Genomic DNA, 15,280 nt, shown 5'->3' with positions numbered 1-15,280 from the left:
AGGGAAGATAACCCTTTCTTTTTCCCCTGGCAGAAAAAATTGGACAGTACTTTGTTCCTGTCACCATAAAGCAATTAATATTCCAAAGAACTCAAAAGATTCATACTTAAACAGCAAGTTAAAATGACTGCACTACGTTAACACACTTTTCTTCACTCTGCAAGAGTTCTAGTTTAATCTGTCACTGCCAATATTGCAGCAGCATGTTTCAGCCCATTTAGGTTAAGTAGCTACAGTGATTTTGAAAGCACTAATGATTCTTATACGGCCACTGCAAATGCCCTAGGTAGAATCTAGCCAGGGCCTGGCTCTGAAGCTGCTGGCTCTGAGGTGGGCTTAAAGGCCCCACATGTTTAGTGGTAGCAACATGCCACAGGTGGCTCATAATGAATTCAGTCATTTTCAAGCTGATCGCCAATAGGATAACGGTGACTCAGAGATTTATGGGCCCAGGAGCTCCTCCCTCTGCCACAGGGAAGACCAATCATAGCAGGTGTAAGGCCACTCCCCCACTGCTGCCTTTGTAAGGGGTGGTCTCCATGGTAACAAGGCCAGAGTGGCTCCCTTTTACCAACTGCAGAGCGCTGGGGCTACAGACCTTAAGTCATTCAAATTTGAAGTAACATATTTCCATGCATGAATTGGTGTCCTCCTTAAATCTACAGCGGACAATTATAGTATTTCCTCTCTCTTTCCCTTTGTTAGGCAACAACAGCAGAATTGATTTCTTTTGTTTGTTCGTGAAACCTCAATGCCACTCCTCATTTTTATTTAATATGGCCTTTTTTCATAATACTCCATACAAGACTAATTCCTACTCTGCAATAAACATGGATTCAGATTCAGCTAACATTTGTTGAGCATCTATTGTGCAGTAATGTAGTAGGCACTGACAAAGCACTTTACATACGTTATTTTAGTTAACTCGCAAGATATATAAATGTGGATTCAAATTTAGTGAACATCGTGGGTGCTTGGCACACATCACTCCTTGAATATTTGTTAGATAAAGGAATGAAAGAACATGAACTCACAGACCATCAAGGTCAGCATCCTGTTAAACTCTCTCATTATATAAATGGAGAAATCAAAGCCAAGATGTGGAGTGACTTATCCAAGGCCATATTCACAGCTATTTCGACTCAATTCTGTCCCAGGTGGATCCAGACCACTGTCCCCTCCAGGACACAGCACACGCTGCCTCATATGAAAGCTGGGTGTGAGCGGAGCATCACATTTCTTCTGTGTTGCCTTGCACTTGGACACATTCTTCTTACTGTTCTGCTGAATGTAGTGTTTGAGGTCCCTCTCTGTGAATGATTCAACAGGAAACACTTTTTGAGAAATTTAAAAATACATTTATTGAAACTTAGGTTTGAAAGACTAAAGTAAAAAGGTATTAACTAGAGTAACTTGAAAGAAGTCAGCAAGAATGAGGCCTGGTTGGGGGTGAGGTGAGGGCAGGGATAGCAGCAGCGTGGTCGGATCACAATGGTCCACAACGTGACTTTGTCAGTAGTTTCACATGTAATCAAATACAGGGTGAATTCTTCACATCAACCAAATTCACAAAAAGTCTGAAGGGCTGAACCAGAACACCAGTTTATTAATTCATAAAGGGAAATATTCTAATAGATCAAAGTACATGTGTTGGTTGGTCAGCAACCCTCTAGAAAATTCAATACATATAGAAGCACTAATTATAATAAAAAAATTGCCTGGTGAGCATGAAACCAGAAAAGGGGCAGTTGTTTGGCTCATTGGAATGACCTCTATCTCTGGATCTGGTGCACCCTTCTCCTCTGTGGGGAGTGTGGGGATACACCAGTTAAGGAGATATGATGCTCATGTTCTCTGATCCAGGCAACCTCTTTCTTAGCCCTGGACAATACTGGAGACACAGTGATGAATTCTTCCTTGAAGACTCTACTAGTTCTAGATTGCAAACTGACTCTTCTCTTTCTGTTTTCATTATTTCAGATGGGGGACGATACACCTGGGTTGATAACAGCTTTCTTAGTCACAATGACATGACATGTCGGTTTGCCTTCACGGACTCATCTCTAGTCAGACCTCCATAACAACACAATTGCAAGCTCTTACGGAATTATTCTGAATAGAAGGAAGGTCATTCCTTCCATTATGTGTTTGAATCACTTGAGTCTCTGAGAGGAACTCTTCCCCCAAGTTCTTCAGGCACCTTACTTCATCCCTATGTTCTGAAAAGCAAGTCCAAGACCAAACTGAAATGCCTGTGTAGGGAAAAGGGGAGAGAAGGAGAGAAAAAGAGAAAAACTGATTGGGGAATTAGGAGCTGGAGAAGATAAAGGATGCAGGAATAAGCATACGGAGAAAGAAGTCGTGTTTCTGATGAGTTTTAAACCTGTCAGCTGCTCCTGTGTTCTTCCTTTATGAGTGTGGTGCTGGCCTTGTGATGGACTACGTCAAATATCCTGGATACAGATCTAATAAATTTTGATGTTTTGGTGGGAGATGTAAGAAGGGTCTGGAACATGGAATGCCGCTAAGGAGGGAAAATCAGGAAGTTGCCCCGGTGCAGAAAAAAATGCCTGATAGGCAGAAGGAAGAACTTAAGTTCACAGTTTTGTCAAGGGCTGGACCTGTAGGAAGGTCACAATTTCCTATCGCAGTATATTTCTCTAGTGATTACATTTTCTAACCTGCTTATTCTAGTAAAATATGAATTCTAGATAGACTTCTCCCCGTAAAGAGAAAAAGGAATATTCATAGAATGTGTATGTTCAAATTGAAAGAGATGAGAAAGTGATTAGATAGTAAAGGACCTTTTCCATCTTCAATCCCAAATATGTCAACCTTGGATATACATTTTTCTTTAAGTGAGCTTTGTTTTTTCTTTAATCCAGTTGACATACCTGGATACCTTGGTATATATTCCATATTTGCCTTTCACTGCACACTCTTCACCCCAGCTAATAATTCCAGTTAAGAAACTGGTGCCTTCCACTTCAGTAACATGGGGTCCCCCACTATCTCCTTGGCATGAATCTTTACCTCCCTCATGGAAGCCAGCACAGAACATGTTATTATGGATGGTGAACTTTGTGGACCGAAGGCATGTGGCTCGGTCAACAAGTGGAACTTTAAGGTGCTGAAGAATTGAAGCTGATCTTCCTCTGCTGAAGACTCTCCCCCAGCCACTCACATAGCCAGATCCAAATTTCAGGAAGATGTTCGTGTAGTCCTTGTCAGCAACGCAAATAGGTGTTACATAGCTGTTTAGCGTTAATGGTTTATCCAGTTCCAGAAGGGCAATGTCATGGTTGTATTTGTTAAGAGTTGCATTGTAGCTATGGTGAGGAATAGCACGAATCACATTTCGCTTTTGCTCTGTATGATCGATCTCCTCAGTGTTATGTTCACCTATTGAAAATAAATTTCTTTTCAGTTACGGTCTTTCCCGTAAAGAAACACATTTTCCAAGTGTCCACCTAGCATCACTTACTTAACTGGCAGCTTCTGTTCACCCATTGAAAATAAATTTCTCTGTAGTCACAAATAGTCTTTCACATAAAGAGACAGATTTTCTAAGTATCGACTCGGCATCACTGAATTACCTGGCAGCCAAGTGTCAAAGATCTCCATCTTATATTGTTATGGTTTTGATAAAATGTAATGAGGGCCAATGCATACTTTTTAGACCAAAAAGCCATTCAGGACCATCATAGAGCTGCTCCGTTCACCCATGCTGTTACAAGTCTTACACTGTTCACAGGTGTGAATGAATCTACTTGTCACGAATTATCCTAGACTTTCCCAATTTCAAGTATTCTGACCCCTTTTTTGAGCACAGATAATACATTCTTTCGGTCATTCATTCAAATATTAGCTGAGGGCCCACTATGGGTTGTGCCAGGAACTAGAGATACAAAGATCAGTGATATGACACAGCTTTGGGAAGGCTCAGTCTGGTGGGGGAATGGCCGTATCAATAAATAATTGTACTCCATTGAGGTGAATGCTAATGAAGGTACACTAAAGAACTCTGGGCGACTTGGAGGATGGAACAAGCTGGGTTTTGAAAATATAGCCCTCCACCACTAGCCTAACTTATTTAACAATGATCTTATTAGACCTCAGTAAAGTATGCTACACCAGTCATATGGAAGATCTACTGATGCTGAAGATTACTATGCTTTTTTGTTTATTTACCTGCAACAACGGTAATTTTAACACCAGGTTCAATACAGTGGGCTGCAGTTACGACCCATTTTTCATTAATGATGGAACCTCCGCAGAATGCAGCAATTTTACCGTGCAAAAGGACCTGTGGAAACAAAATTATGAATCCTACTACATAATATTTAATCCAGAACAAAATAAGTACGTGTGCTGCTTATAGGTGTGGGCGAAAATTTGGCTTCTAGGTGCTGGCAGAACTGGAGTGTTTCAGCTTTGAAGATGAATTAGTGTTTCTGGAGCACAATCAAAAAAGCCATTTCTGTAACTGGCTTGAAAACAACGTGCAATGAGAGTCAGGGGGAGCTCTACATGAGGCGAATATGAAGGAGTGGCTTCTTTTGGTGATTTGGGGCCCTTGGATTCCTTTTCCAAGTCAGTCAGATTCTCTGATATAACAAATCACTTCACGGGGATCCAGCAGGTATGTTCAGAAACCCACTGAATTAACTCCTTGAGATCAATAGTTACTGAGTCTCCTGTCTCTGCACGAGGAAATCATGCTACAGGTCATTTGAAAAACAACTGATTTTTCCAAGAGGACTTTTCAAGCCCTTTCCAAACTAGAATCGTAAGAAATGAGACCTATGGCCTCCCTAAGTGTGATGCTTATGTCCGTCCAGGCAGTGAGGAACGGCAGGGCTCAGGCACTCCTTCCATTCGCCCCTCAGCCTGGTCGACTTCCCCGGCCTGGGTCTGGAAGCTGCCTTGATCATAAAAGCTCCACTTAGCTGTGCTTGATTTGTGGGCAAAGTGGACAAAGGTGTTTGGGCACTGCTTTGAGCCTGGGCATTATTAGACAAGAGGCCAATCCATTCCTTCATCTGTACATACCAGAGCAGATAATGAATACTTTTACCACCGCAATGTCTAGATCAACTTGGAGAATTTCACTTCCAATGTCTGCAAGGGCCTTGATCCACCTCTTCAGGAAGAAAGCTGAGAAGTGTGAACACTAGAGGGCACACTCAACATTTGGTAAACCCTTTGTGGGCGCTGACTAGCTGTTGTGAGCTGATGCCCTTTTACTAAAGCACACATAGCCCCAGGCATAAACCCGAGTGTAAACTAGGGAAAGCGAGTGGTCAACCCCTTCAGGTGGGAGTCTGAGAAGGTCCTTGGGGCATGTTCTAGTGAAGATTCTTTTTGTCCTGAATTCAATTTACTGAACACCTACTAAGTCCTAGACACTAAAGCACTAGCCTCCCACCTGGAAACTATAGAGCTGGCTCATCGCAAGCCTCTGACCCCCTTTTCCATACTCCAGCTTTCCCCCTCCTTCTAGCTGTTGCTTTTTATTTCAAAAAGTTATAAAACTATAGGAAAACTCACATAATAATGTAACAAACAACAGTGTGTACCCACCACCCAGATTTAACAATCTTAATTTTTTTGAACATTTATTCATTGCTTACTATGGACTAATCATTGCGCTAAGTGTTTTATGTACGTTTAATACAACACTTCGTGGAGTGATGTTACTGTATCCGTTTATAGGTAAGCAAAATGAGGTTTACACGTGCACATTAACTCCCGTAAGGAGAGTCAGTGGTGAAGCTAGGAGGCAAACCCTCGTCTGCCTGGCCTCTGAATCTCTGCTCTTCAGCACCCAGTATTTCCCCAAGTGTGCTGAGTGGACCAACTGTAGTAGAATCATCTGGGATGTTTGTAAAATGCGGATTGAGGGCCCTACCCAGACTTAATCAGAATATTTTGTGGGTGAGAAGGGAGAAAATGAAGATCTCCGGAATATCCTTACGCATAATTAAGTTTGAGAAATCCTGCTTCAGAATTTCCAAGGCCTGGTGACCTTTATGTTTTAAAAGCGCTCACTCCAGGCCAAGCTGGCTACATAACTTGCGGGGCTCAGTGCCAAATGTAAACGTGGGGCCCCTTGTTCAAAAGCCAGGAAAAAAAAAACGCCATTGAAGATACTAAAATTCAAAATTTTTTCCTTTCTTCTGTAGTCTCTCTTGCGACCTATCATGGGGTTTTGAATTTACGATTTAATGTTGCGCCCCCTCAGGCACGGGGGATATTTGCTGGGAGAGTGCAGATACTCACAGGTGCCCAGAGGCTGCACTCTGCAATTTAACATGCAAGCACAAACACCCCCTTCAGCTGCCAGGCCCCCTCTCCCATCAGCCACCATAATGAAGCCCTGCGCCCCTGCAAGGGGACGGGTGAGTCAATCGTCCCTTCCCACTGGCCACTGCAGCAATCGACGGCAGAGGGATGCTTCCCAGGGGATGGCAACTTTCATGCCAGGATGTGCTCAGTACCTGCAATGGAGGTGGGCAAGAGGCTCGCCGCCTACTATGACACATTTCTGGTCCCGATGCCATGTAGCCATGTCCCCTCCCCAAACGGCACAGAGTGCGGGCACCCAACCTCAATCCTCCCTGCACCTGTGCAGGAGGAGGTTGACACCAGTAGCTGTTGGGGATGAGGAGGGGGAGTATGCCAGTGTGTCATGGTTGGGGGGTGGCAGTGGGCATTGAGCAGGTGTGGGGAGGGGTAGGCAGGGCTGGCCAAGGCACCAGGGGACAGGGAAGTGGGAGGTCAAGAATCCATCCCTGGGAGGTGGTGAGAGGCGAGACTGCAGTCATTCGAGTTTCCAAGTCCCCAGCACATGCATGCTCCATTGTCATCAAACTTGAGTTACGACACAAATGCAAAGCATTGAACGCCAAATGTGGGACCCTTCTGAATGCAGGTTCCTGTGCAAGTGCACTGGTCACAAGCTCATGAAGCTGGCCCTGACTCCAAGTGATGTTCACAACCAAGCAAATTTGGGCAATACTGTTCTATACTGGTCCTAATGATTACAACTGAATACATCCATTCAAGTAACTGGAGTTAAGAATTCACATGCGATGATATAACAGTGCTTTTGCTCTGTATTAGAGGTGAATTGGACATCGCTCAGCTTAATGGGCTAGTTAGGCCAGACTGAATGATACCCACAGCCGCTGGGCACAGAGACTATGATGTAGCTTGTCTGACTCCTGCCAAAAACTTGCTGCCTGGAGCTTCTAGACCTTTCTGGTGCACGGCTGAGAAATACCGTTGTGTTCTTTTAAGACGGAAAAGCATTTTTTGCCGATTCCTGATTGGTATTTGAAATCTTAGCAAACATCTTTGCCAAGGAAAAGCCCAAAAATATATTTGCATTTAAAGATATTACCAACGACTTGGTTTTGGAATGTTTGCTCGGCTACCTCAGGATCACAGCTATCTAAATATTAGCTATTTGCGGATGAGCTGTCTGCTTGGCCAAGGACAAGTTCTTATAAGACATCATTTTGGAGAATGATGGGAAAAATGGGAAAACATATGTTTTAAGCAAGGCATTCAAGTTCTGATCTTTCAAACATTTTCATGTCTGTCATATCCTAACAGTAGCCTGTTTTCTCTCTTTCAGACACACACACAGATACACACCTGTGTATTTTGTGCTCTATAAAATACACATTCGTATATCTGTTCCGATGATTTTCATTGACAATGACAGTCCAGAGTAATAGCTGTTGCCCTGTTCTCTTCCTAACCTTTTAACTCCAACCTGGCCTTTCCCTGTGATTTCAGTAAACCCTTGTTCTCCCTACCTAGCCACCCCTGGCTGTACAATAACATTTTTTCTATGTTTGCATACTCATTCTCTCTCATGTAAAAAGCAAAACCATGTAAAAAACATGACGTATAGCTTGTTATGCCCACAGGTGTGATTCGCTTAGCCTTTGGCCCTACTTCATTTTTCTGGGCCCAGAGTGGATGTTCACTTTTGGTTTTTAATGGTTAACTAGACTAGTCATTGAAATAAATTTCATCGAACCATCCTAGAGTAATAGTCTAAATGTTCTGTCCAAAATAGTTTTGTGGGGCCAGGTGAGATTACATACGTCAAGTTTTTATTTCTCCTAATTGGAACTTTATGATATGAACCAGGAAAAGCAGAGGGCGCACTTTTGCGGGTGAAGATATTTCTATAGTCTTAGGACCTTCGTATAACATCTTCCTCCCTATCCTCCCCCTCTTCCCCAAAAAACGAAGAGAAAGTTCTGGTTCATACATATGGTAACTACATGCTGTCTGCCACGGGGGTGTGTCCTAACCGAATGGAAAGGATTGGGTCTATGTAGGTAACTATACAGGTCAAAAGCTCAGGTACCTTTAAGGACAGCTTCAGGCCAGAGCTGAGGAAGCCGAGACTGAGGAAAATGCTAAGGCATTTTAGAGTGTTTAGGCCAAGAATAGAATAAGGAATAGACAGACTGCTTCTCTGGATACATTTTTCCGGTTAAAATGGCTACATATTGGCAATTGAGAACTGAGGCCCATGAGAAAACAGAAAATAGAAAGACCTGGTACTTCATACACACGGCCAGACAGATCCTAACCCAAAGCAGAGTAGCGGGGGCAGAGCTCTTGGGGCAAGTTTGCGCATGCTCAGCATTGTCGGCTGGCAGGAGCGAGGGCGTGGGACCACCACCAAATTAAAGCTTTAGAAAGCCAAAACACAGTGTTGCTTCCTCAAATCTCTCTCACTTTTAAACTGTTGAGGCAGGTGGTCTCGTAGCATAGGCGTTGCGATTTCCCTTTTTTCTCTAATGTTCGAAAGTTTTCATTGCTTCCCTATGTAGATGTAGGAAATTCGAGTCTTGTTTTAGTTTCCCACTCCGCTAAGGAAATTTTATTTCCACTCTAGGAAATTTCCTTTCAGTTCCTATATAGTGCACTTAACCCTCTAGCTTCCTCTCTCCCCTCCTGGAGTGTCCCTGCTTCCTTTCCCCTGAGTTCTCAAGAGGCTCCGAGCCCACCGCTAGGCATCTGGAGGGAGAATGAAGGAAACTGGCTTCACGCCCCGCTCCGTTCCTCTCTCAGGCCTCGCGGTCACGATCATGCGGGGTTAGGGGTCAGGCCAGCCCGCCTGTGCCTTTGACCTCAGGGGATCTGAGCGGGGATGGGGCAGGCCGCGCTGGCTGGACCCGGGGGTTCTGGAAAGCGCCTGTGCAAGCTCAGCGCGGCTGCGGCGCCCTGGCCTCCAGCCCAGAAGCTGAGGAGAAAGGCCTAGAATAAGGTCAGAAATAAACGCGGCTGCGGACGAGCTACGTGGAAGGTGAACCTCTCCCCTTAGGGTCTCAAAGCTGGACAGAGTCGCAGCGGTCCCCTAGCCTGCTCTCGTCTCCCACCCGGTGAACCAATGAGCTCGACGCTCTCCGCGGATGGGGTTATCAGGACGGTGCTGTCCTCAGCGGCAGAACAACTTTTCAAGTCAACAATTCGACAAACATTTGTTCAACCATTTCCTCCCCAAGCTGCCCAGCCCACGTAACCGACCCTGTGGGTGCAAAGGGCTTTCTTAACAGGGGTCAGAATCTGCCTGCCTGCAGCTTTCACCCGGAAGTCCACAAGAAAACGTCGTCGTCCCCTTTTCCCTGTGGCCCATTAGTTCTTGCAAACAGCTCACCTAAACCTTTTCTTTAACAGACTATTAAACAGTTCCAGTTCGATCAAACTGTTCATTACTCCAGTTGAAAGTGAACTCCCTATGTTCTTTGTGGGATTTCTTCACCCAAGTGGTGGCTTGATCCCCCACTCTCTTTTATGAGGCATCAGCATCTTGAATCACTCTCTTCTAGGTGGCATTGCTAAACAGTATTTCATATTTCGGAGCCACAAATAAACTCTGTTGGCCATTGAAAGCTCAGCTGTTGCTTGCTTTCTCTTGATGCCTTGGCTACAGCAGGTAGCAATCTTGTCTGCAATCAAATCAACTATTTCTACCCTGCAGATTACCCGTGATGTGGCGGAGCTGGCTCATCCACAAATGAGGAGGGATTCTGCTTTGTTTCATTTCCGGATTCATCTTTGACTAAGTGACTTCTGTGCGCTCAACTTATCTCATGGTTTTGAAAACCAGTAAGGTTTGGTGAGAAACTGGGTGGAGGTGAGTGTGGAGAGACAGTTCTCTGGTGAGGAAGGGAACAATGCAGAAGTGTGACAGGGTCTTTCTCAAGTATCCTAGCAAGTAGTTCAGCTCTTCACCTTTGGGAAAGACTAAAACTTAGATCTTTGTACCTCCACAGTCAGTAATCTTACTTCGTATGGATGAAATAGGGATTGAACGTGTGCACGTGCATGTGTGCACATATGTGGGTGAGTGATCGTGAACATTCCGAATGATCTTAGCTAGGCTTGATAGGAGACAACGTGTACACTAACTAGAAGTGTGCAGTGAGGAGGACATGAAAAGATTTGAAATTAGGTGTATCATTTATATCTTCTTCCTCACAGTACCACTGCAACCATCATCTAATAGTTTCTTCTGCTTAAAAGAAAAAAAAATAGCTTGCTAGAGTTACTAAAATTTCTATTAGGAAAGACTTGCATTGTTCAAACGTTGGCAAGCATCTGGCTTAAAGCGGGTTGGTGGGGAACAGAGATTATACGACTAAGTTGCTAAACTGAGACTTCATGAACCCCCTTTTTGTTTTTGTTTTTTAGCTCTCATTTAAGTGTATTTGCCGTTTCATTTCTGGGATCACAAGGGGACAATGCTAAGCCCACAGTGGATACATCCTGGGATTTTGTTTTAATCCTGGGGTTTTTTAAAGGGAAGTCATCTTCTTAGCTAATAAAACACACCTGGCTTCTTGGATTGTCCACTCTAGGCACTGCTTTATCTCCCACAAGCCCCAGGAAATAGTAATTATGAAGTAGGCTCTTTTGTTCTAACCACCTTATTCACAGAAGTTGGATACATAATGAATGAAAATGCACAAGAACACAAATAGTAAAATTAGATAGAACTAGATACGTGAATGCTAAATAGAATGAAAGCATAATTAGAGTGGCTGGACCCAAGAGGGATTGGTTAAGGAAAGATTGATGGAGAAGGTCAATCCTATGAAGAGTCGTGAAGGAGAGTAAAGATGTGGGTGAGGTAAGGAAGGGGTTATGATGGGTGAAGGAAGCAGTGTGGTGGGATACTTAAGTAGGAGACAGGGGGTGTAAAGGAACATACAGTGTGTTTTATTGGCTATAAGATCAAGTCCAACAAATATTGTTAAAAGCAAGGGAAAATATAAAGTCTTGGTTGTGATGGTCTGCTACCCTTCAGTACCGTCCCTACCTCCTGGGTATATGTTCAATGTTACATCCACTATATTGGAAAATGGCAGGCAATCTGAAGAATCCTGGATAGATACATAGCCAGTCACAGAAAAGTCCAGTGGTGTTAAACCTGGGGACACTTACCTGATGCTGCTTTAAATTGTTACCTGTTAGGTGATTGAAACGTCTTTAAGGCTATTGGTCTCTGATGGCAAAAGTTAAACCTCAGTAAACAAGATATTTTGGAGTGAAGCATCCTTGAAATTACTACAAAAAATCATGCTATTGTAGCCACTAGGGAGTTTTATGTTAGACTAAACTATTATAAGTGCTATCCAATAGAACTTTCTGCAGTGATGGAAATGTTCTATACTATCTGTGTTGTCCAATACAGTAGCCAGTAGCCACATGAGGCTTTTGTGCACTTGAAATGTGGCAGGTGTGACTGAGGAAATGAATTTTAATTTTATTTAATGGTACTTAATTGAAAAAGCCACATGTGGCTAGTAGTTACCTTATTGGACAGCACAACTTTATATAAGGACCATATTTAGCTGTAGCCTCAGCTACAACCCAGGTTTTGCTACAAATCTAGCTCTTGGATGGTGCCTCAAAAATGTGCACAGGTGATTCTCACGCGGATTGTCTGCAGATCACACCTGGAGAAATGTGGGATTAGGTACCACGAGTCACTATTTGGTGTTTTCGACCCTAGCTTCTAGAACAAGTTTGTTTCCTTTTGACCAGTGGGTTTCAAATTGTCCTGTGCATCAGAATCACCTGAAGGGCTTGTTAGCCTACAGATTGCCGGGCCCCATCCCCAGAGATTCTGATTCCATAGGTCTGGGGTGTAGCATGAAAATTTGCATTCCTAACGAGTTCGCAGGTGATTCTGATGCTGCCGCACTTTGAGAACCACAGCCTTGTACCTAGCCCCTATCTAACACCTTCGTTCCGGTAACCTACTCCGTACCTTCGTCCTTCCTACGTGAGTCATTTTTTAAATCCCTTTGAAATAATCCAGTTTCTCTGGACCTAGAGACTTTGTCTCACCAGTTCTCCCAGGGGGCTGAAGCTGAAGTAGTACCCTGAATCCCAGTACCTGTGACCTCACTTCCAGAACTCTCGACTGCTTGTCTGGAATCCTGCTATGCTATTTCCTTGATGCCAAGCCTTGTATGGTAGCTGTCCCTGGACTTCTCTTTCACCAGCTCTCCACCTATGGGGGCTTCCTCATATTATTTAGTGCTGAAACTTGCCTACACATTCACCTCACTCTGATAGGTCTGTCTGGTGTCCTTGCCTCACCCTCCCACCTGGCCTGTCCCTTGCCCACTGAGCTCTAGTTTTTGACACCCCATCAATATAGAGTACCTGCCAAGGGAATTGACCTGGTTTGGCGTTTTCTCCACCAACAACTCGATTCAAGTCAAATTCAGTGATGTTGTCCCAAATTGTTTCAGCTTCAGTAGAATTTTCATAGTTCATATTGGAAAAAATAGTCTCAGCACGGGTGACCTTCATAGAAGCATGTGAGACAGAAACTTTTCCACATGGAAATGGCACTAGAAAAATGGAAAAAATATTTAGTATTCTGATATTTCTCATTGGCAAGCAGAACATGTATTACAAAAATCAAGAATGAGGCCCATCCTTGTCACTTCTGAGAAGCAGACCCATCAATATTTTAAAACATCTAATCAATGAATATGGTCTCAAACTAAAAGGTTAATTGCATTATTTTCATGGAACGTTTTCAAACCCTTCATGAAAAGAACATTTGGCTCAGGAATCCGTCATCTTTACGGAAATAGGTGTTCCAGAATCAAATTTTGTAAGATTTTTATAAAGTCTAATGGCTTTCTGTTTGCTTTCTTTACTAAAATGTCTTACTCCCAAGTACTGTCTCTGGATGGAAGTTTGATGATTGATGCCATGTAAATTTGACTTTAGAATTAGGTAAATGGGACTTCCGCTGCTTGTTGCGAACAGGATTTCTTTTGTAAACTAGAATGCCTTCTAGATTCCAAAGTGGATTTTAGGTATCTGTTGGGGAGAGATCATTGTGATTTAATTACCTAGCTGTCAGGTATTAGCCAAGTAAATTACTAATATGATTATCACAGCCACATCCACCTGGGGATTGGCCACCTTTTACCTTGGGTTGGTTTATTTCCTAAAGAAAAGAAATTGTCTGCTGATACACTGGGGACAACCAGAATGGAAATTTGTAGTCAAGCAAAGTCACCTCACATTTCATTTTCATTTCTCACTTTCCTTCTAGCCACATTCCTCATAACAGACATTTCTATAGCAACCAGCTGCGGCAAAGTATCATGAAGGCAGCATGTGGCTGGGAAAACAGGAAATTAGTTCAAAATACTTATGTATAAATATAAATCATCAACAATGGCTAGAGAAAAGGGACCATTACTATTGAAAGCCAGAAAAGCTTATTTTAGGTTTGGCTTACTTATTCTGCTAGAGCTAAGGCTATATTCAAATATAACGTTTAATAGTTGGAGGGCGTTCTCAATTCTTTTTTTTCAGCTCATAACACGGAAGGCCTTATGAGGGTTTAGCTACTATGCCATCTGTCTACACTGGGAGTTAGGTTTTGAACGTTAAAACAGGAGCATATTCCCCCCCAGGGTAGGCTGGCTTTGAAGCAGTTATGTGAAGCACCAGGCGGAAGGCCAGGCAGGCAGGCCCTCGGAGCAGCAGAGACTCGATTTTAGTTGCAGCATGTATACTCTTGGCTTCTGGTCCTTTCTTTAATTTCCTCTGCTGGGTGCATTGCTGAGATAGGTATCGAACCCAGTTATAGAGGAATGGTGCATGATTTAATGTACCCATTTAATAAGATACCAGGCTTTGGAAATACAAGAGAAATTATATCTAGTTTGCTTCCAAAAGGCCCCTCTTTATCACACATAATTGATCCTGCGGAGCCTACTTTTTTTTTTTAATCAAAGTTTCTACTGCTTTCATTTTCAGAGAAGAGCAATGTGAGTGTGGAGTCGAGGTGTTCTGAAGACACCAGTTGGTTGTCAACATGGAGGCATGGTTGACATGACTGGGAAACATTGCTTTGTCCGCTGCTGTATAGATTGACTGTGCTGATCAGCCTGGCACCGCTTAGAACAGACGTTTGTCAGAACTATTCTCATGCCAAGTGTGTAAACTCTGCCTGAGACTCAGGATAGGAAATAACTTTCTCAGAATAAACCAGCCACACTCTGACAATCTCATGCTTAATATACACCATCCTTGTACTAGAAGCCTATGAGTCAATCATTTATGTATCTTTTATGGTGTAGGATTACTACATTAATTTGACCGGGTGAATTACAAATATCTGTACAGAGATCACACAAATCAATTGCTTCATGATATAAAAGAGAATAAAATTGGACACAGAAAAGAATTCAGACTGAAGACAATCACAGAATTTCCATGTAAAATGATGATACAATTTGGAAAATTAATTTGTCCAATTCAAGCTACTAATCCTTTCCACGATTTCCAAAGGAGATAGAAAGAAGTAGGGATTAAAATTATGTAGACTAGTTAACATGCTGAAGTTTCAAATATAGATTTGGAGAATGCATCTGCTGAGCTTTAAAAATAACTTATGTAGGTTTTGACCTGCTGGTTCACAGGACTTTTGGTCTTCTGCAAGTCGGTATCCGGCAGTACAGGAACAAATCACCTTGTTATCAGCACTGTTTTTACAAAACTGCTTGCATCTGCCATTCTTAATGCTGCATGTTGCATCTTAAAGAAAGCAAAATCAACAGTAGCAATAGCATCATTTGGTACGCATTTCTAAAAAGTACATGAAGCTACTGACTCGTGTAGGTCAGATATAAGCTGGGGGCATTCATGGAGAGAAGCTGGGGAGCCTTGAGCTAAGAGTAGAAAGAAAGATAAAATATTCTTAATA

General features: G+C 43.0%; 1 protein-coding gene across 1 annotated transcript in view; it reads right to left on the bottom strand.

The window, feature by feature from the left end:
* Nucleotides 1-1,335: 1,335 nt before the first annotated feature.
* The window catches only part of F9 (coagulation factor IX), a 29,877-nt gene continuing 15,932 nt past the window's right edge, over nt 1,336-15,280 (bottom strand). Inside the window, exons 5-8 of the mRNA XM_070606365.1 lie at nt 14,983-15,111; nt 12,709-12,899; nt 4,192-4,306; nt 1,336-3,402 (exon numbers count right to left, since the gene is read on the bottom strand). Of these exons, the coding sequence (XP_070462466.1) occupies nt 2,855-3,402; nt 4,192-4,306; nt 12,709-12,899; nt 14,983-15,111 (983 nt within the window). The 3' untranslated portion in view covers nt 1,336-2,854. The remainder of the gene's footprint in view (nt 3,403-4,191; nt 4,307-12,708; nt 12,900-14,982; nt 15,112-15,280) is intronic.

This window comes from Equus przewalskii, chromosome X (assembly GCF_037783145.1).
Source record: "Equus przewalskii isolate Varuska chromosome X, EquPr2, whole genome shotgun sequence".
NCBI classification, from domain to species: Eukaryota; Metazoa; Chordata; class Mammalia; order Perissodactyla; family Equidae; genus Equus; species Equus przewalskii.
Note: the sequence above shows the minus strand (reverse complement) of the source record. Positions and strands in the feature narration are given on the sequence as shown.